Source organism: Labrus bergylta, chromosome 2 (assembly GCF_963930695.1).
Source record: "Labrus bergylta chromosome 2, fLabBer1.1, whole genome shotgun sequence".
NCBI lineage: Eukaryota > Metazoa > Chordata > Actinopteri > Labriformes > Labridae > Labrus > Labrus bergylta.
The window spans coordinates 4,616,890-4,642,227 of record NC_089196.1 but is presented as its reverse complement, the minus strand read 5'-3'; the positions used below and the strand labels follow the sequence as shown (position 1 = coordinate 4,642,227).

The 25,338-nt window shown below is 42.3% G+C and overlaps 1 protein-coding gene across 3 annotated transcripts in view; it reads left to right on the top strand.

The window, feature by feature from the left end:
* The window catches only part of tncb (tenascin Cb), a 52,629-nt gene that overhangs the window by 467 nt on the left and 26,824 nt on the right, over positions 1-25,338 (top strand). For all 3 annotated transcript variants that reach the window (XM_065963016.1, XM_065963019.1, XM_065963022.1), the window contains exons 2-8: positions 14,074-14,639; positions 15,841-17,061; positions 17,461-17,724; positions 17,819-17,934; positions 18,451-18,604; positions 22,529-22,798; positions 23,156-23,341. In XM_065963016.1, coding sequence (XP_065819088.1) covers positions 14,153-14,639; positions 15,841-17,061; positions 17,461-17,724; positions 17,819-17,934; positions 18,451-18,604; positions 22,529-22,798; positions 23,156-23,341 — 2,698 coding nt within the window. In that variant the 5' untranslated portion in view covers positions 14,074-14,152. The remainder of the gene's footprint in view (positions 1-14,073; positions 14,640-15,840; positions 17,062-17,460; positions 17,725-17,818; positions 17,935-18,450; positions 18,605-22,528; positions 22,799-23,155; positions 23,342-25,338) is intronic.

Genomic DNA, 25,338 nt, shown 5'->3' with positions numbered 1-25,338 from the left:
TTTATCCAATTAAGACATCAGAGACAATTGAATTATTAAGAGCTCAAGAACTTATTAACCACATATTCTGAGCCTTCTCTCCACTTATTTGAATTGATATTAAAACTTTTTATGCAAATAATTTTCTGCTCAAGTAATCTTTTATGAAATGCACTGTTGGTCCATAACTTAGCTGTACATACATTCGCAGTTTTCTGCCGTGTAGTGATTGTTTAGGCGGCAAAATGTTAAAAGAAAATGGTGGAAAAACTCTAATTACTGAATTTGAAAGATAGAAACAGGACAAACCCTGACATTTGACATTTTTGCTTAATGACCGAATCTAATTAATTAAATAATCAGTTAATCATCTGAGGGTTTCCTGGTTGATCCACTGTCTGTGACCGAGCTGGATGCCATTTTCTCACCTTCAGTGAAGAATGTGGGCAGATTTCAATTAAACCATCATCTCCATTCATCAATGCAGCCAATTGAATTCATCCTCATGTTTAACAAGCCTAACAGACTGCTTTGAATGTTGCTCTTTACTGCATGCACCTGGATGCCAATTATGTTTTACTGTGAAAGTTTTCCCTCTTGTTGGCAATTTCCTTTTTTAATAGAGCTGGTAAAAAAAAAAAAAAAAGATCGTGATGTGTGCAGAGATGGAAGTCTATGATGAGCTACTGAATTATTCTTGTTGCATTAGGGCAGCTGAGTTTTCATCTGACGGGATAGCAGAGGAGCGATGGGTAGTGTGTCCATGTCCGTCCATGTATTTGTGTGTGTGTGTGTGTGTGTGTGTGTGTGTGTGTGTGTGTGTGTGTGTGTGTGTACTGCTCGGAGTAGGTCCAGCTGTACACTTTATGGTTGCCAGCAGACAGTGGGCTTGTGTAACCCAGGAGACAGACAGCTGCTCTGCATTAGATGCTGCTGGTTGGTTCCTCTCCAGCCTACACACTGCTGCCTGTAAACTAGCAGCCTCTCTCTCTCTCTCTCTCTCTCTCTCTCTCTCTCTCTCTCTCTCTCTCTCACACACACACACACACACACACACACACACACACACACACACACACACACACACACACACACACACACACACGCATGCTCGCACACACACTCTTCATCTCCATGTCCTTCCCAGTCTCCTTTCTTTAGGTCAGTTTGTCTGTCAGTTGTGTCCTACACAGAAGATTGCACAAAGAGAAAAAGGACATGAGGGAGGGGGTTTGTGATGGATTACAGAGAAACTAGTATTCACTGATTATTGTGTTTAAGAGCTGGTTTCATTTTTTGGAGTGCTGCCAATCACTCATTTTTGTGTATTGTCTGACATGGCTATTCAAATGTTTCCTAAAAAAAGATTTTACAAACGATAATTAGCCTGCAGAACCTTTAGCGATTAGTAGCCATTGTCAATACAGCATCTGGTTAAAACTATAATGAAGAATATTTGAAGAGAGATTGAACTGATACCGACTCAACTACACGTTTGAAATGTTCCCTAACATAAGAAAACACACTCCTCTGGGTCATACCAGAAGCACTGTATGTATGTAAAGGAATAAAATGTTGAGTACACTGAATGAGAAGCGGTGCATTTTTTTTTTACTGTCAATGATCTCAAGTTTGACTTTTTAAATATAAAATGTCCTGGTTCTTCTTCAAAATTGATTTAAAGTCTCAATTAAATTGTTTAACCCCAAATGGCATACTTAACTTTGAGCGGGATTCTCCTCTGAAAGCTCTTTATCGTAAGGTAGCAGTTCTTTAAGGCAGAGCAAAGCAGGATTTATTACACTGTATACCCCTGAAGCTGTTTGAGGAAAATCATATCCTCATGATAACAGAACCCCTATGTGAGTGTAAGAGGGAGGGAGAAGTGGGTGTGTGTGTGGAGTTATAGGGTGGGCTGTGATGGAGGAGACCCACAGGATACCAGGGTAGCATCGGCTGGATGGTAATTGTGTATGACGAGGAGATGCTGACACGCTGAAGGGAGGCTGGCTGCGTTTTTGGGAGCTATGAACTAAGGATCAATGAAGGCTTGTTTGAAAGAGTTCTTCTTGATTTTGATTCATTTTCTCAACTTAATGATACATGAACATGTCCCAACACCAGTGTCTCCTCACATACTAAGGAGTCAGTAACACATACTGACTACGCCTGCATGACAGGCATGTTGCCCCATGGTAGGTGGCAGTGGAGGCTTGGTCTATTAATATTTCATGATGCTTTGGCTACGCATATGAGTAGCCACTGACAGTGACACTCGGCATAACGATGAGTGGGAAACAGGCCTTTGTTTGGACAGCTGTTGGCCCCCAATGCTCAATGCCCCCACAAAGCTCTCTGCGAGGGTGACTGTCTTTAACCCCACTTAGCTCCTCCACTGGTGATGGAGAGCAAACAGCATCATGGGCGTTCAAGACGACTCGTTGCGGTGGAAGACTCAGGAGAGAGTCAGAGATGTTTTGGTTGGATAATAAACGGATGTCATGTATATTTCAGTAAGATCAAAAACTCCCATTGCTGCCTCTACTGCCGTTGCTCTGCGTTTCCGCTGAAATGTCTTGCTGGCTCTTGATATGATGGTGGTCAAGGAAAGCCAGATTTTCAAATTCATGGCTTAGGTTTTAGATCATTTCACCGTGACTTTGCTTTCCAGCACATATAACCACATGTGCGCTTCCATCTTGCTATGGCCGCCATTACCACTGTTGCACCTCAGCGTCTGCTGCTGCCTGCTGTCTGTGACAGTGGCATGGATCGTTGGATTTAAAGAGTCACACAGACACTGATGAATGTACCTCAATATATTATACATCGCTGACAACACCAATCTGAATACACAATGGAGGAATATAAAAAAAAACCTCAAGCATTCACTACTTATTTGTGAAGAAGTGCTGTTATATAGACTAACGTTATTCAACAGCTGCTTTTAATCATCAAATAATATTTGTGTTAAATACGTTTTCTATATATTTATTAAGCAGGCATTTTCTTTCCTTTTTCTTTGCCTAAGCAGGTGGTCTGTACAAACTCCCATTGCTGTGTTTTCTCCTGTATTTGCTTTCAGTTACTGGTGAAATGTCTTGCTGCCTCTTGATGTGATGGTGGTCAAGTAAATGCGGCCAGATTGGATCAAATTTTTGGGTATGTTTCTGGATCACTTAGCCGTCACTTTGCCGTCCAGTACAAGCAGCTCTTTCCTGATGATGCTGACTAGCAGAGGAACATCACATACTGTAACTTAGCTAAATTTTGATTGGTGCTCATGATGGATTATGTTGTAACATAATATAACAATATAACAATTAGTAGTCTAGTAATCCAGTAGTCTTGAAACAACATGTATTATCTCATTTGGATGTTGCATTGGTGCCATACAAATAAAGATTGATTGATTGATTGATATACGAGATTCTTGAACAACTGAACAACTAATACCATCTACAAGTCTGTCAGAGAGCAAAAAACACTCATAAAATTCATCTCTCGATCCACTGGCCAGTGAATGTGTCTAAAGTGTCCACTCTCAAACACTTAGTGTCTTGTGCACTCATATTTTTAATCTGTTAGAGGAACTGAGAACTCCAAAAGTTCTCCCTGATGTCTTTTACATTGTTGTTAAAAGTCAAGTTACACAGAAAGAAATGGTAAAAGTAGAAAACTGTTCACAACAACCTACACCATCTGCCGCCACAGTAATTGCTGCTTGTCAACGTCCGGGTCTCCCCCCTGGAATTTGTCTTTAGCCCATTGAAAGAGAGGTAATGTTTAGAGAGAGGGAGTGAGATGTGAAGTTTTTACAGATTAGTCATCGTTGTCTTAAGTTCAGATATCAAAACACATTTTTATAAAGATTGATAATTTTGATTATCAATCTGATTTGAAGTTTCATTAAGTACTTACAGCAGGTGAAATAATTTACTTGGTTATGAAATACCTGCAAAATTAGTTTAATTCAGGGGCGCCAGTAGCAAGTGGTTAGTCTGTGCACCCCATTTAGGGAGGCCCTACATGTCATTCCCCACTTTCTCTGCCCCTGATTTCTGACTCTATCCACTGTGCTATCTCTAAATAAAGGCATACAAAAAGCCCCAAAATAAACCTTAAAAAAGGTAGTTTAATTCTATTCAGCATCGATTGTGCCTTAGTAAATGTCGGCACACTTACATTAGGTTAGTAAATATTTTGTCACTGTAAGCAAGTTAGCATTCTGATAGCATTTGGCTCAAAGCAGCCTAGAAATAAGTATAGTGCAACAAATCTGTCTTTATTGTGGACCCTTAACGTTGTTGTTTTTTAAACATTTGGGATCCAAACCGTTTCACAAATTAGAATTGTGTGAATACGCTTTGCCACTTATTACTGCAGAAGCAACCATAGAAATCAGGGATCATGCTTTTGAATATTGGAAATCTTGTTGATTTATGTTATGATTTTTAGCCTAAAGTTTAACCTACCCAGATATTGTTCTGCTGTGCCTATTTTATTCAACTCTACTCTACGAGGACATCTCACTGCTACTCAGTCACTGAGTTACCCGGGTACTGAGGGGAGTCCTCTCCACAAGGGTAGAGGCTAAATTCTTCTTGTGTTTTTCAAATAGTCAAACAATAATCTAACCCTAACCCTAAATTAGCTTATCTTTGAAAGATGTGGTTATGAGAGGGAAATAATATTTCCCTAACTCTCAAATTCTTGGCTGAATTTAGGGATTACATCAATTATTAGTGTGCAATTTTTCGTTCTGGCATTGTGCTCTTAAAATTGCTTATAAGGTCGAGACATCAATCCCACCAAAGTCACCATAGTATTTTCCCCTGTCCTACTTAGATGAGTCATTACCACAGAACTCAGACCCCTCTTTAGGATATCCTCAGTTTTAAGCATCCCAGATGGTTTTAAAGAATCTGTGACGGGAAAGGAGTGGAAGTCTTGGAGCTGTGGGATCCGGGATGCCTTTGTATTGCCCAGCCCTCCATTGATGGCATCCAATAGATGAGCACATGTGGTAGACTCTTTGCTCTGACACTTTGCCTCCACCAGTGACCTTGCACATTGGAATGCATGAGCCATAATGTTCTTGGAACAAGATGGGGGCCCTTTTGAGAGGGACAGACAATTTAAATTGGGGAAAATGGTTAAAAACGGGGAAGCCAATGAAGAGCCGCCACCGGGGCCGGGGGTCATTAAGCTCATACAAGTGTCTGAATGGAAGGCACTCCCAATTTGGACACGCAACACGCTTCAGGCTTTCATCACAGACAAGGACAAACAGATGTCCGGGTACCACAGCCAACATGCTTCAATGTCTAGTGGAGAGAAAAAAAAATCCTGTTTGAATGGAAGTAACCAATAAACCTCCTTTGTAAAGTGCTGAAATATGCAGTCTTCGAGACAACCATTCCAACCTTCTCGCATGTTCACTCAGCAGTTTAGACTTAGAAAAAAAAACCTCCTCCTTCAGTGGAAGAGAGATAAAAAAAAAAAAAAACTCTAGAGCTCTGGATCACTGACTTTGTTCATTCATTCTCTGATTCTTTCTATCTGACTAATCAGATTGAGAAAACGTTCACAAAAAATGACATCATGCAAAATCAGCTGGTCAAAAGCTCTAAGAGATTAAGTCATTGTGCTCTCACCTCAGCTGATAACCTGAGAGGAAAGGTGTTAGTTACATGGTAAGTTTAGACAGCGACCTGGACTTGACATCAACACCTCATGACGACACAGGCAGCTGACAGGTACAAGACACATTTTTATAAGTAGTTGTTGCAATGCAGTTTGAAAGCTGAGGACCTGAAGTAGAACGGTGGGTCACACGATTACCAGCGTCGGGAGAAAGCAGCAGGTGTATGTGTAGCAAATGTTGCGCATGAGGCTTCCAAGCTTTCACACCACCCAGGGGTTAGGCCAATAAACAGTAGGTCACAAGCACCCAGCATGTTAAAAAGCTCATGAACAATGAGTAGCGTCCAACCTCTCCATCTGGACCCAACAAGCACAGCAGCATAAGAGGGAGGCAGCACGGGACACAAGCAATAAAGAATATTGATGGGCGTCACAGCACGCCGCCAGTTAAATGCAATGAAATCTAAATTGAGACACAACTGTCTGCTGTACGATTGACCCCTTTCGATCAACATTTATTTTCTCCGTATCTCAGTGTCAAAGTCGGAAATTGGTTTTGCTTGAGGAAATATAGTTTTTTGGGGCAGAATCAGTCAGAGATGTCAGCTCTGCCTCCAAATCACTCCGGCGGTTCTGTGAGAGCGATACAGCGCAGCCTTGGCAGAGTGTTTTCTCCCAGTATCTAGATAAGTGCTTCTGCAGGAATCCTAGATCCAGCCTCCCTGTCTGTCTTATCAGCCATGAACACACTAACCCCCACCACTCCCCCACTATCTGTGTCATCAGATCCAATGGGGTCACAGCAGAGAGCCAATGAGGGCAGGCTTGGGTTGATGAAACCCGTCTTCTTTTCATCCATCAAAAAAAGAGAAAAGAATCTCGTTTCTGTTTAGCAAGTCAAATTGTTGTTTTTTTACCATTTGGAAAAAAAGGAGAAAGTGTTGAAGTGCAAATGTTATTATAATACTCTTCTGATTTTGTGACGGTGCCTTTAGTTGGTGTGAGAAGAGATGAAGACATTATTCCAAAAAGAATAGAACCTTCTATGGTTCTATGGTTCAAACATATATTTACTCTCATTAATGAGAAGTGAAAAAATTGCAAATCACTCAAATTTCATCTTAAGTTAAAAATACCTGTAAGTCTATGGGGCTGCGCTAAGCAATTGTCCTTAAAAAGTATGAATCTTCATTTTTTAAATTTGTCCAGTGGTTTCTTTGCACCCTTAATTTATTTCAAGGAGAAAGGAGAAAGTATCTGATTTTCTTCCCAGCCTGTTTCATGATATCCACACTTCCACTTTAGGAAAACCATCTCTTATTCAAAGTTTGTAAGTCCAGTATTCATTTCTAACTAGTCTCAGTCTTTGTTCTGTTCAGTGCTGGGAAGGAAGTGTACTGAGGGTTTGTCTGAGCTGTCTCACTGAGCACAGCAGCTGCTACTGACAATAAGGTTGACTAAAGTGAGAGTAAACTTTAAACAGTTTGGAACTTGAATCATCTAATTTAATTAAATAGCTATAATTTAGAAAAGTCAAATCATGTTGTTTTGAAGAATCCTTGAAAGTATTGGTTGAGAAAAAATGTTTGTTTTAAACATAACAGTTAAAGGTATAATATGCAACATTTTAAACATCATTATAGCAGATATCAAACATATTTGAACTAAATGTTTTGTTGAGTAATGCCTTTCCAAAAAAGAGCGAAATCAAACTCACTCTGGGATTGTTGTTCTCGGCTCTGTGTTCATAGGGGGTGGGATGTTGCTTTCTTCAGCTTGTTTATGATTCGCTCAGAGGCTCAAACATGTTTCATTCATGTGAGCCCCCCTCCCTCCGTCAAACTGCTAGCCCTGCCAACACCTGGAGAAGCAGGGACGGCCCCGCCCACTCAGGGACGCTTTCAGTTGAGGCATTAAGATGGAGTTTCCTTGCAAGAGTACAATTCAAGGAGAACCAACAGGCTTTCAAAACTAAATAAACTAACTAGATAAAATGCTTTTCCTGGTTTAAATACTTCAAAGGAATAAGAACGGAATCACACTTTATTGTTAAGTCAGCCACCTTAACAACAAGCGCCCAACGCGTCAACTGCCGTAGTACAAAAAACCTAAATCGAATAAGATCATCTTTGGTCTCTGTGAGATCAAACAGCAGCTCAAGATGCTGTTGGATGCTCCATTCAGATCAGACCCCACGAGTCAGGCTCCATGTGACCTGTGGAAACATAACTTTTCTCCATTTCATCTCACCGTGTCTGTATCAAACAGGTAACAGGTAACAGCTGGTGGTTACATAACGATGCTGTAGTCAGTTACTGCAAAACAAACTCCATTACAGAGCGCTGTGTTCGGTTACTGGATGTAACTCCAGTTCTATCTGTATGTGAGTAGCTCTCTGATGGGCTTCGCCATTGGTTTGGTTACAAATACTGTTTTTGAAAGGATGCAGCTTTTCATATTACGATCATTAGAACAACTCGTCACCTGACTGCCACAGCACATCAAGACTTTCCAGTGATACTTACTGTCAAATTTTAAAAAGCTACACCATTTTCCAGGTTGGTTTCCTTGACATCTTGAGATGAGTCTGGCTGCCGAGTTTTAACGTACTATTGAAAGAAAAATCTATGAAGCTGGTTCCATTACTTTGGAAATGAGAGATGTTTGAGATCAGATCGTATCTTTTATGGCCATTCATGTTGCTCTGTGAAGCATGCGCTGACCCACTGAACCCAACTTGCCCTAGAAGTATCCATCTGTCAGATGGGACAGAAGCTGGACCATTTATTTTTTGAGAGGGAAGACTGAGAGGAGGGTCGTCTTTCCCCAATGAGCTGTGTACTAACTAGGGATACGCGCGTCTAATTTACAAACGGCCTGTGTCCACAGACAGATTTTTTTTTTTTGGTGTCCAGAACACTAATACACCCTCAGGGTTAGCTGTTTTTTTACTCTGCGCTCACAGTGCTCTCGACTGAAATGAGATCAACTATTGCAACAGCGCGACGCTCGTCAATGTCACTTCTCCCTCACCGACCAATCAAAATCAAGACTTCTGATCAACTTCTGATATCAGCTTTTTCAACAACATGACTTGTGTTACCTGCTCAGTTATTTCCCTTACATGAAATTGCCTCTTGGTATTGTTTTCTAGCCCTTGTATCAACCTTTAAGTGGGCACTTTATTGCTTCACTCTGAGATGGAGGTTGTGTTTAGGTCAGCACAAACCTCTGGCCTTTCAGAGTGTGAACTATAAAATTTGAAAAACCTTTCTCTGAGCAGCAGCAAAAACCGAACCATTGATCGCACATCGGCAGTCAACTCAAGCTATGCCTCTTCCTGGAAATTCATTTCTGTGTTTGATGATGATAACTCACGGCCATAGTGCTGTCCTCAGCAACTCGCTATCTCACTGGCAACGACCTTGATGGAGATACAGGATCCAAATCAATACTCACCTGCACTAGCTCAGGACATATGTGGCAGGTCTCATTTTCCCTGCGGGCAGGTTGATTGTGATAAATATGTTTATCAGCAGGTTTCATTGACACAGTGGTGAGTGAGTGTACGAGACTGAGGCCCATTTCCCTTATTATTTCCCTTTTCTTTGAGTGTTTCAAGGTGAAAATAGTCCCAGACAATAACCCTTCATTGAGTCCTTATTCCAGCGACCCACATTTGGATTCTGTACCGAAGAAGGCAAGCTGAGTTTTTGTCATGGATGACCTACAAAATTAAGCAAGCTTGATAAATTCTTCAGAATTGAAAAGAAAGCATGTGCATCCTATCAGACCTGTTTAACATACAGTCCTGGGACTTGAGTTGTAGTTGTAGCCATTGAATATTTACAGCTTTTACACACCAAGTGGGCCAAGCTGCTTCATTATTCAGTTTGTTTGTTGTCGAGTTATCAGACGGATGGTGCGTTGTCTGTTCACACTGCTGCGATTATCCACCGACGGTTGGTTAATCTTTCTTCTCCCTTCATAAAACACACTCAATGCACCTCCATGCTGGATCGCTTTAAATAACCCACCACACGTTGCCGTTGTACAGCCTGATAACACTTGCCGTCTTTGTGCCAAATCAAATTGCTTTTTCTCTTTAGAACAGCGACACAGATAACCGGTGCTGAACGCCTGCAGACTGAGAGTTTTTCTTTCTGATTTATCTTGGACCCGCCATATGGTAGACTCAGCAAAGGTGAACCGCAGTGACGATTAAGTTTGTCAGCCCGAGGCGTTGGCTGAGTTTGAAAGAAACCCAGACTTCTGTGCATGATGTGTTCAAACCACCAAACGCAGAAAGTCTGCTCATCAACCTCTCACCCAACCAAAATGAAAGATGTGAGGAAATATGTAGAAATGGACAAAGTAATCATCAGTTTTGTATTTATATTTCCACTGAAAAATGGCTTGGAACAAAATAGATGCTTAGTGATAGACATGTTAGGCCTGGGGTATACATTAGCTTATGAACTGGACTGTCCTGGTTTTCTCTCCTGGTTCTTGGCTTGCCAAACGTGGAACAGAAGCTTAAAACACTTGTTCTTCTTAGAAGGTTTTCAGCTGACTCAGCTGGTTAGAGGGGAAATGGTTTTTACATTATACTAATGGGAAAATCAGGTCTGTAAGAGCAGAGTTATGTAAAGAGACTGCTTGTAAATGACGGACTTCACTGTTTCAACCTGCCTGTAGACCTGAAGAGCCATCGGGCCTGAACTATGGGTGTTTTTTTTCATACTTTAACAGGGTTTTTTGTGTTTTAGTAGTTTACATGTTTGTTTGCTTTTCCATTTCCATGTGGATCAACCAATCACTTTCTCTGTGGCTCAGATTCTAAGGTTGGATTGTTGGGTTTTGGGAGTCACCGAGTTATTCACATGTATTTTCAGAAAACCATATTTTTAAGAATTAAGTATCAAGGGGTGGAGCTATAAGGTCACACAATATTACCTTTGCTTTTTTTTACATATTGTACACTGTGTTATTGAGAGACATGCATGCTTCTCACACACACAGGCCCAAACACACACGTGCACATTCAGGACCTGTGGACATGCACTAATGGTGAGATGTCAGAGCGGGGCTGCTACACAAGGAGCATGCCTTGCTTAAGGTCAACTCGGCAGTACTCAGGAAGTGACCTGGCACCTCTCCAGCAACCAGAACAACTTCCATATTTTGGCCCGCACCAGGACTTGAATCGGCAACCCCCTGATTCCCAACTCATTATCAACTCTTTTTTTAAATTAGGGTTTGTTGAGCTCAGGGTTATAGGGTTATGGTGAAGGTTTTTTCTTTCATTATCATGACTATTCTCTTGAATCCTTAACCAACCATACAATCAGATTAGTTTAACACTACAGCAAGAGAGCTTTTTAAATGGTCCCCAAATTCATCTAGTGAGAGAGTGTCAAGCTCTTCACTGTATAAGGAATAAGAAGTGTTTCCCAATAGCACTTGCTCACATCAGGTTTAATTGATGTCTCTTGCACCAGATGTATGTGTGCCAGTAACATTACCTTGGTATAATTCTACTCACATTCAACCACAAGGTATGCTACAAGCTTTGTTGCTGTTTGAGAAGCTAACTATAGACCGAAACCAAGTAAGAAAGTAACAAAGCAGCAGCAGTCAGATTGTATCAAGCCCTTGTCTACAGTGCCAGCTACCAGCTGCATTAGCATAGAGCCAGGGCCACAGGGTGCTCATGAAGAAAGTCCAAACCCATGGATCAGCTCTGTGTTTCTCAGGATCACACTCAGATTCATGTTTATATTGAAGAATAACAGATTGCAGATAAGAGGCGAAAGATTCCAAATCAGACTCTTCCTCCAACTCTGTAGAAGAGTCTTTTCTTTATCTATTTTTGAATTAAGCTGAGTTTTGCCAGAGCCACAGATTCTCACACAAAGGCCTGCTTTGGTCTCTCAGGGTTGCCTCGCTCAGAGGTCCATGTGGAGAGCAGCCAGCCTTCAGAGTGAGAAAGCCAACCAACCGCCCAGAACTAAAACCTAAGCAGCAACTCAAAGCAATTTTCTGGCTATTTTGTTGATTTAATCCCTAGTTTGTGAAGCTTGAGCACAGCAGTGTGACTGTATTGGTGTGCGTGTCGGAGGGGTGGGATGGGGGGCGGAGGGTTGTTGTCGGACCCCTGAGGGCCCAGATCCTCAGCGCTCCCATCAGCAAGCTACATTAGCACTTTTACAGTCTACCCATCATGGAGGCGCTCATCCCTGCCTGTCTAATCAGAGGGCTGGGGAGAGCTTGGTGGTGGGGGGGTTGATGTGAAGCCGTGGGATCCCTGCAAGCTGAGCTCATCTGTCAGCTTGCCTAATCACATGTCAGGCCGGGATGAGGAGACCAAGTACCTCTTCTTGGAATATTACCTGCTGACAGGCAGCCTCCCTTTTCCTGCCATATGGAAATGGACAGCAAAGATGCCCTGTTTTTTTATGCATCAACATCAGTGTGAATAAGTCAGGTGTAGCAGAGAAAATTAAACTCCTTCATACATATTCCACCGCAGGGCTTAAATACTGTATGTGTGCCTGCAGTCGTGGATTTTCACGTCTGTTTATTCAGACATTTTTTGGTTGGCTGCTTGAAGCCAATGTTAACCTTTAAGTCAGCCAAAGCACACAGTGGTTTTTTAAGAAGTAGGAACTGATCGGTGTCAGCACCTCTGAAAAAGGTATGGTAAAGTGGAATTATATAAGATCAGACCGAGCCAGATGCTGGAAAAAACGTTTCCCTCAGTTTGGTTCCAATTTTGACAAGAGCTTACTTAATGTTTCTCATAATTAGATAATACAAAATACTATGTGTAGCAGACCCAAATTATGCAAGAAGCAACGGCAGTTCTTGACCTACTTGCTCACTATATTAAAGATAAAGAAATGCAAAAACAAACATCAGGTTTTAAGGTTGCAACAACGTCAGCACGTTTTCCTTGCAGACTTTTTAAAACAATAATGACAAGCAGGGTAAACGCAATAAGAGTCATGTTACAGAAATAAAAGAAACCCAGTGGCTGTAAAGAGAAAGGAGCAGGAATGCTGACTATTCAGTTTGCGAAGTTTGTACAGACCTCTGGACTTTATGGCAAGCCTTCAGATGTTCTAACCATTCATGGGTATTATGCTTTCGACCTTGCTTGTGGTCTTGCCTGCAAAGAAAAAAAACGAAGGTTTCAGCATGCAGGTGTTGCTGAGGTTGTCGGTGGCAACACAACGTGGTTAGTAACCGCAGTTCTTGGTCTTTGGAGAAATTGTATAATGAATGTGCAATGTCATTAGTGAGCGTCTCCTCCACTGAGAGTGTTAGAGCTACGATGAATTATCACAGCAGCAACAGGATGTGAGTGGTCTTTTGTTAAGATGAACACAATACGTTGATTGCGTTTCAGTAGGATACTATAATACTTCACAATATTTCATGCCAAGTATGGTATCTAGCAGTGGCATTATTTTTCCAGTGGGGGCTGGATCAAGTTCTTAGTTGCACATAAAAAAATGGCTTACTGGATTAGCCTCACTTGCATCTCTCAATTGCTTTAAGAGATGCAATTGAAGTAAGTTTCTCAGCATCTCTGCAGTCTGTAAAGCAACGACTTTGTCTCAGTGGTAGAGTCTGTCCTCTGTCAACCACAAGGTTGGGGGTTTGATCCCCAGCTCCTGCAGGTACATGTCCTATGTGTCGCTGGGCAAGACATTTAACCCCAAGTTACTCCCGCTACTCTTTCAGCGGTGTTTGAATGGATTAGTTTATGCTGATGGCTACTTTACATAGCAGCCTCTGCCATCAGTGTGTGAATGTGTTGGTGTGACGTGAAGTGTAAAGCAGTTTGAGTAGTCAGAAAATTAGAAAAGCTCAATACGCACTAAAGTCAATTTAGTCCATTTAACAATTGTGTCAATGTTAAAAAGTTGGTGGCCTGTGGGCTTAATGCATTTAGCCCAAAAGATCAGAATAACAAGTGGCATGCCATGACACCTTTCAGTCATTTAAACTAAATAAGTTAATGTTAGGTGATGCTACAGTATGCGCTGTAAAGAAGAAACCCACTTGGTACTTGTTTTCCTTTTCACTATTAGGTTTGGTTGCTGCTTTAGGTTCCACAAAAGTGTAAAAAAAAATCTGTTGTCAGTTATTTGAACAATCATTTTTTCATCTTCGTTGTATGAGAAAGGGAGGGCTTAGCCCTGCAAGCCCCTTCATACAAGCAATCCCTGGTTCCCACTGTGGATGTATATGTGTGGTGGGATTGTGCTGATGAATCTATCCTAATTGGCAAGAACAACCAACTAAAGAGAATATCACACATGATTCTGCATGGCTCACTTTGTTTATGTGTATGTTTCACATAAAGAAAGGAGTTATATGTCTGAGAAGTAAATGCCTAATTTTATTTTATCCCTCTGTCTTTCTTTTGATTCACTCAAGGACTTAAAAGGAACCCCTTTTGACACCTGAATAGACTATTCTGCACAGCAGTCAGAAGCTGCACTACCAGGGTATCATCATGTGGATGAAAAGCTTGCTCTTAGGCTGCCTGACCATTGGACTGCTGCTCGAGCTCTCCAATGCTGGTCTGGTAAAAAAGATAATCCGCCACCGTAGAGAGGCTCTAATCCCCAAGAAAACCCAGGAGAACCTCACCCTACCCCACCCGGACCAGCCGGTAGTATTTAACCATGTCTACAACATCAACGTGCCCACAACTTCCCTCTGCACCGTGGACCTCGACTCCCCAGGAGGCTCTGAAGTCGAACACAAGAGCGCTCCTATGGATATGCAGAACACCGAGCACATTGAGCACACAGAGGATGGAGATAATCAGATTGTTTTTACACACCGCATCAGTATACCCAAGCAAGCATGTGGGTGTGAAAACCAGCTGCCAGACATCAAGGATATCCTGAACAGGCTGGAGATGCTGGAGTCGGAGCTGTCTAGTCTGAGAGAGCAGTGCAGCAGTGGGTCCAGCTGCTGTGGGGCTCCAGTTACAGGTAAGTCTATACATGTACTCTATATGTTGTACGGTGATTAAATGTCTTACAATGGTGGTGTGTTTACAGTTTAAAATGCATGTAGTGGACTCAGGTGTAATGTATTTCTAAAGTGCCTCAAGCAAACTGTTTGAAAGCAGAAAGGTCAGGAATAATATTATTTTTAAAATAAGGGAAAATACTGCAAAGATTACAAAATGGGGATGCGATTCTTCCATATTTTTCTGGAATTCCATATTTTTCCAACCTGAATAGTTGATCTGTGAGCCTTTAATTATCCATGTGCTTACCACACATAGACTTTTTTTTGGTTGAAAGACCCAAGTTTATTTGCCAACCATTTTTGCTTTTCCTTTTAAACGAACAAGATCACAATCTGAAATCAATAAAGAAACGGACGATCTCTCCGGGCTCTGTTTTCTCACGCATGTTTGGAGTAGCATCTGATAGGCTGCATGCTCTTAAGTTGATCAGAGAGAAAGAGATGTGTGCTGCTGTTATTTCCTTCCTTTAATGGATTGATTGGGGTGTGGTGTCTCATGTTAATTATGAAACGACTAATGCTACTGTTTTAATCGTTTTGTGCAGCGGATCTATGCAGCTACGCTATCAATAATATATCTCCATGCACAAGGCTCATTTGTTGTGGTCAGAAAAAATGTTGGGAAAAATACTGTTTAAATCATGCTGCGGTGATAAATAAAACATGTGAATGTATTAATCACTGATGTGAAAATCTGTCAGGCCATCATGACAATAGCAAGAGGACACATGTATATATCATGATTATAAAATTGGTCAGATCATTGATCAGAATGCAGGAAAAGATATTGTTTCTGAAATTGAGGTGAAACTTCCCAAATAAAATCCCCCCCAAACCCCGCCGCCCCAATATAAGGGGTTGTCAGGTAATATATGCATGACAATGACCATGTGAATGCACACAATGCTGTTTAAAGGTTTATTTTAGAAACGACAAAGCAGTGCCACATCTTCAACAAGTGCTATGTATTCACCCAGTTTGTACAATGTCTGTCTTTTGGACTGCTTCCCTACGGTAACCGCTGATTACAGGGACAATTGCCTAATTGTAGCTCTAAAAGAGTAAATGAATAGATTGTAAAGGCTTCTTCACTAAATGTATTTTGCCATTTTGGAAAAAGGTTGACAGACATCCTTATCCTATTCTGCCTTCTTTCAGGTGAAGTGTCCACAAAGCCGTTCTGTAATGGCCGCGGGAACTGGAGCACAGACACCTGCAGCTGCGTATGTGAACCTGGGTGGAAGGGCCCCAACTGCACAGAACCTGAGTGCCCCGGTGACTGCCAGGACCAGGGCCGCTGTGTGGATGGCAAATGCGAGTGCTTCGAGGGCTTTGGTGGGGACGACTGTAGTGTCGAGCTCTGCCTGCTGGACTGCGGTGACTATGGCCACTGTGTTGACGGGTCCTGCGCCTGTGAGGATGGCTTCATTGGGGAAGACTGCGGCCAGACCAACTGCCTCAACAACTGCCTGGGCCGCGGACGGTGTGTGGACGATGAGTGTGTTTGTGACGAGCCTTGGACAGGTTTTGACTGCTCAGAACTCATCTGTCCCAACGACTGCTATGACCGCGGACGCTGCGTCAATGGAACCTGTTTCTGTGACGAGGGCTTCACTGGTGAAGACTGTGGAGAGATTACCTGTCCTGGTAACTGTAACAACCGTGGCATGTGTGTGAATGGCCAGTGTGCGTGTCAAACCGGCTACACTGGAGAGGACTGCTCAAAGCTCACCTGTCCAAAGAACTGCAATGAGAGGGGCCATTGCTTCAATGGAAAGTGTATCTGTGATCCAGGATTTGAGGGTGAAGATTGCTCTATACTCTCCTGCCCTGACAACTGCAACAACAGGGGCCAGTGCATAAATGGAGAATGTGTATGCGATGCAGGATACCAAGGTGAAGACTGCAGTGAGCTCTCCTGCCCTAACAACTGCCAAGATCGCGGCCGCTGTGTTGACGGACTGTGCATATGTGACAAAGGCTATGCTGGGGAGGACTGTAGCATCAAGACCTGTCCCAAAGATTGCATGGGACGCGGAGAGTGCGTTGATGGCAAGTGTGTATGCTTCGTTGGCTTCACTGGGAAGGACTGTGGTGAGTTGACCTGCCCCAATGACTGCCTGGACCGCGGCCATTGTGTGAATGGACAGTGTGTATGTCATAAAGGTTTCACTGGTGAGGACTGCAGTGAGAAGACATGTCCCAAGAACTGTCTTGATAGAGGTTACTGTGTCGATGGCAAATGTGTATGCTATGAAGGTTTCACTGGGCCGGATTGCTCCATACTGACCTGCCCCGACGACTGCCAGGACCAGGGACGTTGTGAAAATGGGGTGTGTGTTTGCGATGAGGGCTTCATTGGAGAGGACTGCTCTGGAGGTAAGACAGCATGCATAAACCTAACCCTAACCGTAACCAATGGGAGATTTTTTTGACTGTGAATCATCAAAGTGGATACGAATGCAATAGAACTAAATAAGGGTCTTTTTAATTACTAGAGTTAAATAATAACATCAGAATTTGGTGGTATTGATGGAAGTAGCAACATGTCATTGAGTAAATCCTGAGATAATATTGTCTTTTGCAAAGTGGGAGTTGAGATAAAGTCACTTTTTCCACAGGATGTTGAAGTTATTCAGGCATCAACTTAATATTGCCCTATCAAATACTTAATGTAAATGTTTAGCAATCACATTTATTTTTCCATTTAGACCTTTCTTACTAAACAATACTATCGTCCAGTGCTACAAGGGACTGATTTTCAGTGTCTCTCCACAGTCTCACCACCAAAGGATCTAACAGTTGTGGAGGTAACCCCAGAGACCGTTGACTTGACCTGGGAGAATGAGATGCGTGTGACCGAGTATCTGATCACCTACATGCCCACTGCCCCTGGAGGTCTGGAGCTGGACATGCAGGTGCCTGGAGACCAGAAGATAGCCACTATTCGGGAGCTTGAGCCTGGTGTGGAGTACATGATCAGTGTCTATGCTGTGCTTAACAACAAGAGGAGTGTTCCTGTCAGTGCTAGGGTGGCTACACGTATGTCTATCTTCTCTGTGTCAATTTAGAAAAAACAAAGCGGTGTATACATCTGGATGTAATGTAGTGAGAGTTTCACTTTGTGCCCTCCTAGATCTGCCTGAGCCTGAGGGACTCAAGTTTAAGTCGGTGCGGGATACATCAGTAGAGGTGCAGTGGGACCCATTGGACATTTCCTTTGATGGCTGGAACCTCATCTTCAGAAACACGGTGAGTCCTACTACTAGATATGTAAATGGAGCTTTTGTATTCCGTGAGGTTGTTGAACTTTAGAGCCTGAATCATTATCCATTTTTTCCCTTGGTAAAACACCACAAAAGACCCACTGCAGAACCCCTGCTTCAAACTCAGTGATTGCTTTATGTGGATATATGAGGATCAGGTTGAATGCACTGTGGAAAAGCATGCTGCCAAGCCAGAAGGCAAAAACACAGCAGCTTAAACTGTTAGTACATCCAACAGTGCCAATGACAATACAGCATGGAGCCAGTGTTACTCTATTTATTTTCCTTTTTGAGAGCATATAGAAACTATTGCAAACAGTGTTACTGGGTTCTGCTTAAAGTCACACTCTGTTAAACTGAGCCCCCTGTCAACCCTTGCATCCAAACGCCACCCAGAGCACCATTATGTATGATTTGACAGTTTTTTCTTCCCACTCCACACACGATGCCAGGGCTAGTCTTTGTAGTGGTTGATGACTGATGTTTTTTTGGGTACTGGCAGAAAGAGGAGGATGGTGAGATTCTTAACTCCCTGGGCCGTCCAGAGACCACCTTTGAGCAGTCAGGCCTGGGTCCTGGCCAGGAGTACGAGGTCAAACTGCAGGTGGTGAAGAACAACAAGCTTGGAAAGCCTGCCTCCAAGAACGTCATCACAAGTAAGTCTACGCATCCACATTGTTTACCGGCTTACCATTCTTTTCCTCTAGACCTACTACATGCTTTACACCCTGTTTGCTAAACTGTTGAGATATTGTGTGAAATGATGATGATTCGGAAAACATTGCAACCCCATATTTGATTTTGAACATTATCACAAAGTCCATGTCAAATGTTGAAAGTGAGACATTACATTGCTTTTGCACAATTATATGCCAAAGACATGTTTAAAAAAAGAGTTGGGGCAGTGGCAACAACATTTGTAAAAATAAGGTTAACTGGCAACAGGAAAGTTACAATATTAGGTATAAAAAAGAACATCCCCAAGAGGCCTAGTCTTTCTGAATTGAATATGGGGAGGGGTATAACTCTCTGAGAAAGGCTGCTCTGGGAAATAGTGCAACACTTACAGAATTGAATTTTTTACATAAAATTACAAAGAATCTGAGGATGTCTCTACAATGCATAATATTATTTAAACATTAAATAAATGTAGGGTTCTTTTGGACCTCAGATGGCACAGAATTAAAAACAGACATGGTTCTGTCGTGGATATCACTGCATGGGCCCAGGAACTCTTTTAATAACACATTGTCTGTGAACACAACACAGTTCATCATTGCATCCAAAAAGGCAACCGGAAACTTTACCATGCAGAGAGGAAACCACATATTGAACAGATCCCAAAGCGCTGCCCCCTTCTTTGGGTCTGGACTCATTTAAAATGCGCTGAGGCAAAGTGACGTCTGACAAGTCAAAATGTCATTTTCTGTTCAAAATAAAGGATGCCCTGTCCTCTGGGCTAAAGAGGAAAGGGACCATCCAGCTTGTTATCAGCACACAGTTCAAAAGCCAGCTTCTGTGGTGGTATGGGGGTGTACTGATGCACCAGGCATGGGTAACCTGCACATTTGAGAAGGCACCATTAATGTCCAAATCCTATATATTCAGGTTTGGGAGCAATATATGCCGCCAAATAGACAACTTTATTTTTTCAGGAGAAGGCTTTGCTTATTTCATTAAGACAATGCCAAACATTTTGGATGTAGTACAGCAGCATGGCCTCATAGAAAAAGAGTCGAGGTGATAAACTTGCCTTCCTGCTGTCCTGACTTGTGACCCATTGAAAGTATTTGGAGCATAATGAAGCCTGAAATAAGACAAAGGAGACTCTGAACTGTTGAACAGCTGACATAATACTTAAAGCAAGAATTGTAAAACATTCCACTTTCAAAGTTACAGACATACGTCTCCTCTGTTCTCAAACACTTAAATGTTGTAAAAATAAATAGTGATGCAAATGATGGTAAATGTGACCTCGTCTCATGAAACGTGGTGCTGGCATTAACTTCAAAATGGTCATATGATTTAAAAAAATCAATGAAACATTGATTCTGTGATTTCCAAATCATCACATCCTGTTTTAATTTACATTTAACACAACGTCCCAACTCTTCAGGGAATGGGGTTGTATTTGCAGTAGGCCTTATTACATTTACTGCCAACTGCACAGGTACCTTCCCTGCCCAGTCTCTTCCTGTTTCTATATCCAGCTGAATTTACTCCAATACTCCTGTTTTGATCTTTTTTTATGTCGCTTTTCCATCCTTGAATTTATCTTTCAACATTCAAAAAATTTGAAGAAGACTCTTTCATTGTTCTGAGTCTGTGCTGCAGAATGAAAATAGGGGACTTTTAAAAAAAAAAATTATTTGTTTTTTTGTGAAATACATTACCAGTAAAAGCAGCAAAAGCATGTACTCCTTTTTATATATTGCGTTGGATCAGTGGTATTGGGGCAATCCATCTTGTGGCCCCCGACAGCGTATTGAAAACAGCCAGACATGCCAACCTTGACTGATTGGCTCATTAAATTTCATTGCATTGTTGTGATTTCGCAAGGGCAATAAAAAGTGATATGAATTTCCAGCCCTATTGGCAAGTTATAAGACATCTATATCATCTCATCAGGCTATAAATGCCAGTAGCGTCTGTTGGCAAACGGATGGAGGAGCCAGGGATCAATAAAAAGACAGAAAACAGGATTGAATTCTGGCCTTGCACTGCCAAACCACTGGTTCTCTGTTGTAGGTGTTTTTAAGGTGTCTTCACTTGAGGGTTAAGGTAAATATACTGGTCTTGTTGAAGCGGTTAAATGTGTATTTTCTTTCAAACGTAGCCTCAGCGTTTGGCTCCCCAGGGTGAAACTTAAACCTTCACTCAAACTGAGCTGCATGTAGCTGTTACCGCTTGGAAACTCCTTTTTTTTAGCACATCAGATTCAAGAGAGGCACAGCACTGTTCATCATCTTCATCATGAAGTTTTAAATAATGTGAACATGTTCTGCATGTTGCCACAAGTATGCACACAGCAGTGAGAGCAGACTGATAGATAACGAGCAAAGTGAGGAGATATAACATTTTGTTTGAATAGAAAATTAAAAAATGATAAAAAAATGATTCAGTTTTCGTCATGATTCATATTCTGTTAGTCCAAAAAAAACGCGGGGTGTTTCAGATATCCTCCTCTTGTGTTTGCCCACTTGTAGATTTGTTGCTAGATTATAAGGTTCAGAGGTCACTATGTCACTAAGGCTGGTTAATGTCTCCCATTACAACGGCTTGCAATATTGTACTCTAGGATTTGCATGCTAAGGGGCTAATTCTTGAAGCGAGTCCCTCCCCTCTCCCCTTCTCCCCCTCCAACTGAACCCACCATGTGTGGGAGGCACCAGTCAGTCACCAGTCATGCTCAGAGGGACACCATCCTCCCAGGAGAATGGTATCGTGACACCAATAAAAAAAACCCTCTCAGCCTTCTCAGAAGACAAATCAGTGTTAAGCTTCGATGCAAATTCTGTGTTTTATCAGCGCTGCACAGAGTGTTGACTTCCCCTGGAGTTGCTTGCATGTGACAAATCAATTTTATTGGTAAAAAGGCGCCCTTCATGGCCCAGGGAGTTGATCTGGAAAGAAGTTCAAATACCCTTTAACAGTAAAGATGACTGTCACGTTTTTCCTTACCTACAAACAACATTATTTCAATATACAATGAAAAGAAAATTTGAATACATAAATAAACTATTCAAATTATACTTAGAGACTGCTTATTACTCAGGAAAAGGAGCTTGGAGCCAGGCTGTTGTGATGCCAAAGTCGTCAGATACCAACGCTTTGCTAAGCACCTCAGTGTCTCATATGGACATCCAAGGAAAAATGTAATGTCTGCATCGAAGACACCAGGCGTTCATTTTACTCTGATGTAAACCCCTAAACAGCAGTATTAGACAAACATAGAAACCATGGAAAAGTGAGGGATGTGTTAAACAACCCTGGAAATGGTCCCATTTGAAACAAATAGTCCACATGGAGTACATTTCTAACAGAAGACTGTCGATGAGGAGTGGAGGTGACCAAACAGAGCTTCACCCATTGTTGACTGAACTCACATTCTAAAACTTGGAATTCTTTTTGGCTGCCGCCATCTTGGCTTTTAGGAGACAGGAAATGACCATAACTGGACAAGTGTATAAGCATTATTACCCCTCTATCCTGGTTGAAAGGGTGGGGGGGCAAATGGGCTATATTTGATGACCCAGGATGAGAAAGCATCAGTCCCAGCAATTACAGGCTGTATACTGTACATGAACCTAGCTTTAAATCCTAATTATTCCAAGAACACAAACTACTGCATATTCTTTGTGGTGTTCTGTTAATATAATGGATCATCATACAGGCTCACACTCATAAATCAATGGCAGACAATGTCACCTGATTAGTGGGAAGTTTTCATGTGAAATGTTACAAAAAGCAGAATGACTTCTACTGAGCTGCTGAAATGAATCTATTTTTTGTACTAGATCATCAAACTTTCTTTCTGAAGCTCCCATAACAGCCACCTATGTTACCCCTTACATCTGCAGTGATCGACGCCCCCAGCCAGGTGAATGTGCGAGATGTGACTGACACCACAGCGCTGGTGACGTGGTTCCAGCCCGTTGCGGAGGTGGACGGGGTTAGCATTGCATACGGGCCCAGCTCTAAACCTGCTGATCGTAACGTGGTGGAACTGTCATCAACTGACACCCAGCACCACCTGGGTGGCCTCCACCCTGACACCGAGTATGAGGTGTCTCTGACCGCTCGTAGAGGAGAGCGGACCAGCGCGCCTGTCTATGAATCTTTCCTCACAGGTAATAAGATTTGAAGTGCTGTTCCTCCAGGGCAAAAATTAACCTGAATTTTTACATAAAACTTTTACAGCCCTCTCTCCGGATGAAAAACAGTCCCAGCCATCCACTGATTATTATAGCCAGGTTTAATGAGCTGTGTGTCAGCTGGGGGGTGGGGGACTGGACCACACAGACTTTACATACGTCTATACATTTACGCAGGAGGATATCCTGGATTTCTGCCTGTGGGTGTGTGTTCCTTGAAGTCCTCTCAAGGATAGAATAATGAAGGAGTCTTGGTTTCTCAAAAGGACTCATTTAAGTTTGCACCTTTAGGTTTTAGGTTATATCTATCTAAAGTCAGTTCTTGTGTTTCAGACCTTGATGCTCCCACTGACCTGCAGACAGTGGAGCTGACAGACGAGAGCATCACCCTGGAGTGGAAGAACAGCCGGGCCCACGTAGATAACTACCGCATAAAGTATGGCCCTCTGTCAGGAGGGGAGCATGGAGAGCTGCTTTTTCCACCAGGTCCAAAGGACAGCAGCCAGGCCAAAATCATAGGTACAAACACACACAAACATCCTAACATTGCAATTCCACAGCAGTATCTTTGCAAAGTTCCTCCGTCATTACGCCCTACACATTGCATCCACAACGTTGTGACACTGATGGTAAAGGTTGTCTCTAACTTTGTTAGGGTGTTGCGGAAGCACAAGACGAAAGATAAGATAAGATAAGATAAGATAATCCTTTATTTATCCCACAATGGGGAAATTTACAAAGACACTGTAAAGCAGGAGGAGCTTCACATGCACACACCCTCAGACATGCACTCACACACAGCACTGTTTCTGTGTTACACCTCAGTTCTGTTTCTACCTCCGATGGTGGATCAGGGGTTGACCGACCTCGTCCGCGATAAGGTGCAGGTAAGGTGCAGCAGTAGCGTAAATATCCTGGCTTGAACAGACAATATGTAAGTGACGACAGAAACCAATGTTTCGCATGTAATTTGTTGGGCTTCCCCCACTCGTCAAATCTTAATTTAAAAAACACGAGTTGATTTGATCATGAAAGTCCTGATTTTGAACGACAAAAATAAAACTACAGGGGAAACTACCAGTTTTCCCATGATTCCAACCATATCCCGAGGTCTTCAATGGGTGATGAATGAGGTAATTTATTCTTTATTATTCTTTAAAAATGCCTCTAATGTCCAGTTTCGCTGACAATGCTAAAAAAAGTTGTTCGCTAAATTCAAAGGTTTAGCATTACGATCACAATCAAAGAAGATGTTGTATTAAAACATTGAAAAGTGGTTCTTATATTCTGACAGCTCATGTGGTCAACAGGGAGGCCAGAGTATATGATGCAGGAATGTTTGGTATTGGTATAAGGCTTCAGGGATTTTGCAGTAACTTTAGTTTTACTAATGTGTGACCCTGCAGCCACGCACCATGCCAGTGCAATTAGGCCAAGACCATAATGGTTACAACTTTAAAAAAAACAAAATCTTGCTAAGTCAAAACCATTAGGCTGCTTCATAGCAGACATACTCAGTGTTTTCATTCCTTTGTGTGCTTTGGTTCACACCAGCACATTAGCACTTTGCATCCAAATGACACAGCTGAAAAGCGTCTGTGGGAAAAAAAAATACAGTGTGAAGTGTTTATTCTCTTAATTCTGCAGGCAAGTGTTTGTTGTGCTTAAATGGTCAGTGTTATACTCAGCCTGCTCATTTCCAAAAAGGGTTGCCTTTGTTTGGTGTTGTGAAATGTTTGCTCGACTACAAAAGGCCCACTTTATTAGAAAACCACCCAGGGGGGTTTGGCATTCAGACTTTAAATTGAATAACACTGCCGCTTGTTTCACTGTGAGATCTTGTTTAAGGGAGGAAAGCGGGTGTGTTTCATCTATCTGCACCGCTGACATTATAAAGCCATGCTTTGAGGCGGATGTGTGTTTTTTTTTTTTTTTCTGAAACTGTGTGCTGCAGCGTGGTAGGATTAGACACCATGAAAAAAAAAAAAAAAAAGCTTCCAAAAAACGTCCTCGTAGTGTCTTTGTCTAAACCAATTCTTTGTCCTTGGGGGGCCCATCTCATGGAAATAAAGCACTGTGTCCATTCAGCCGACGTCCCCCTCCGCCCCACACACCTCAGCACTTCTTTCACACAGTTATTATCTGTAATTGCCTTCACGCTCGTGATTTTATTGATAATGAGTTTCCTGGGCATTAGGTGTAATTTCATGCTGCAAGACTCTGTGTGTGATGACCTCTGTGGGAGTTAATAAAGGAATTAGAGGCGATCAGGCTGAGAGAGGGCTTAATTGTGGAGACCAAAGGGCCTCCAGAGCCTGCTGTATCATAGCAAGTAGTGTTTCTGCTCCGCGACAAGGACCCTATAGAGCCATCAATGGAAACACAACACACAGTGAGCGCAGGCTTACCATGAAATGCAATTAGGCTGCAATGTATTGTGCAATCAGGCCACATGAGAGCGAGAGAGTGAGAGTGCCACAGGCGAGGAAAGCCATCAAGCAAAACAGCTGGCCACT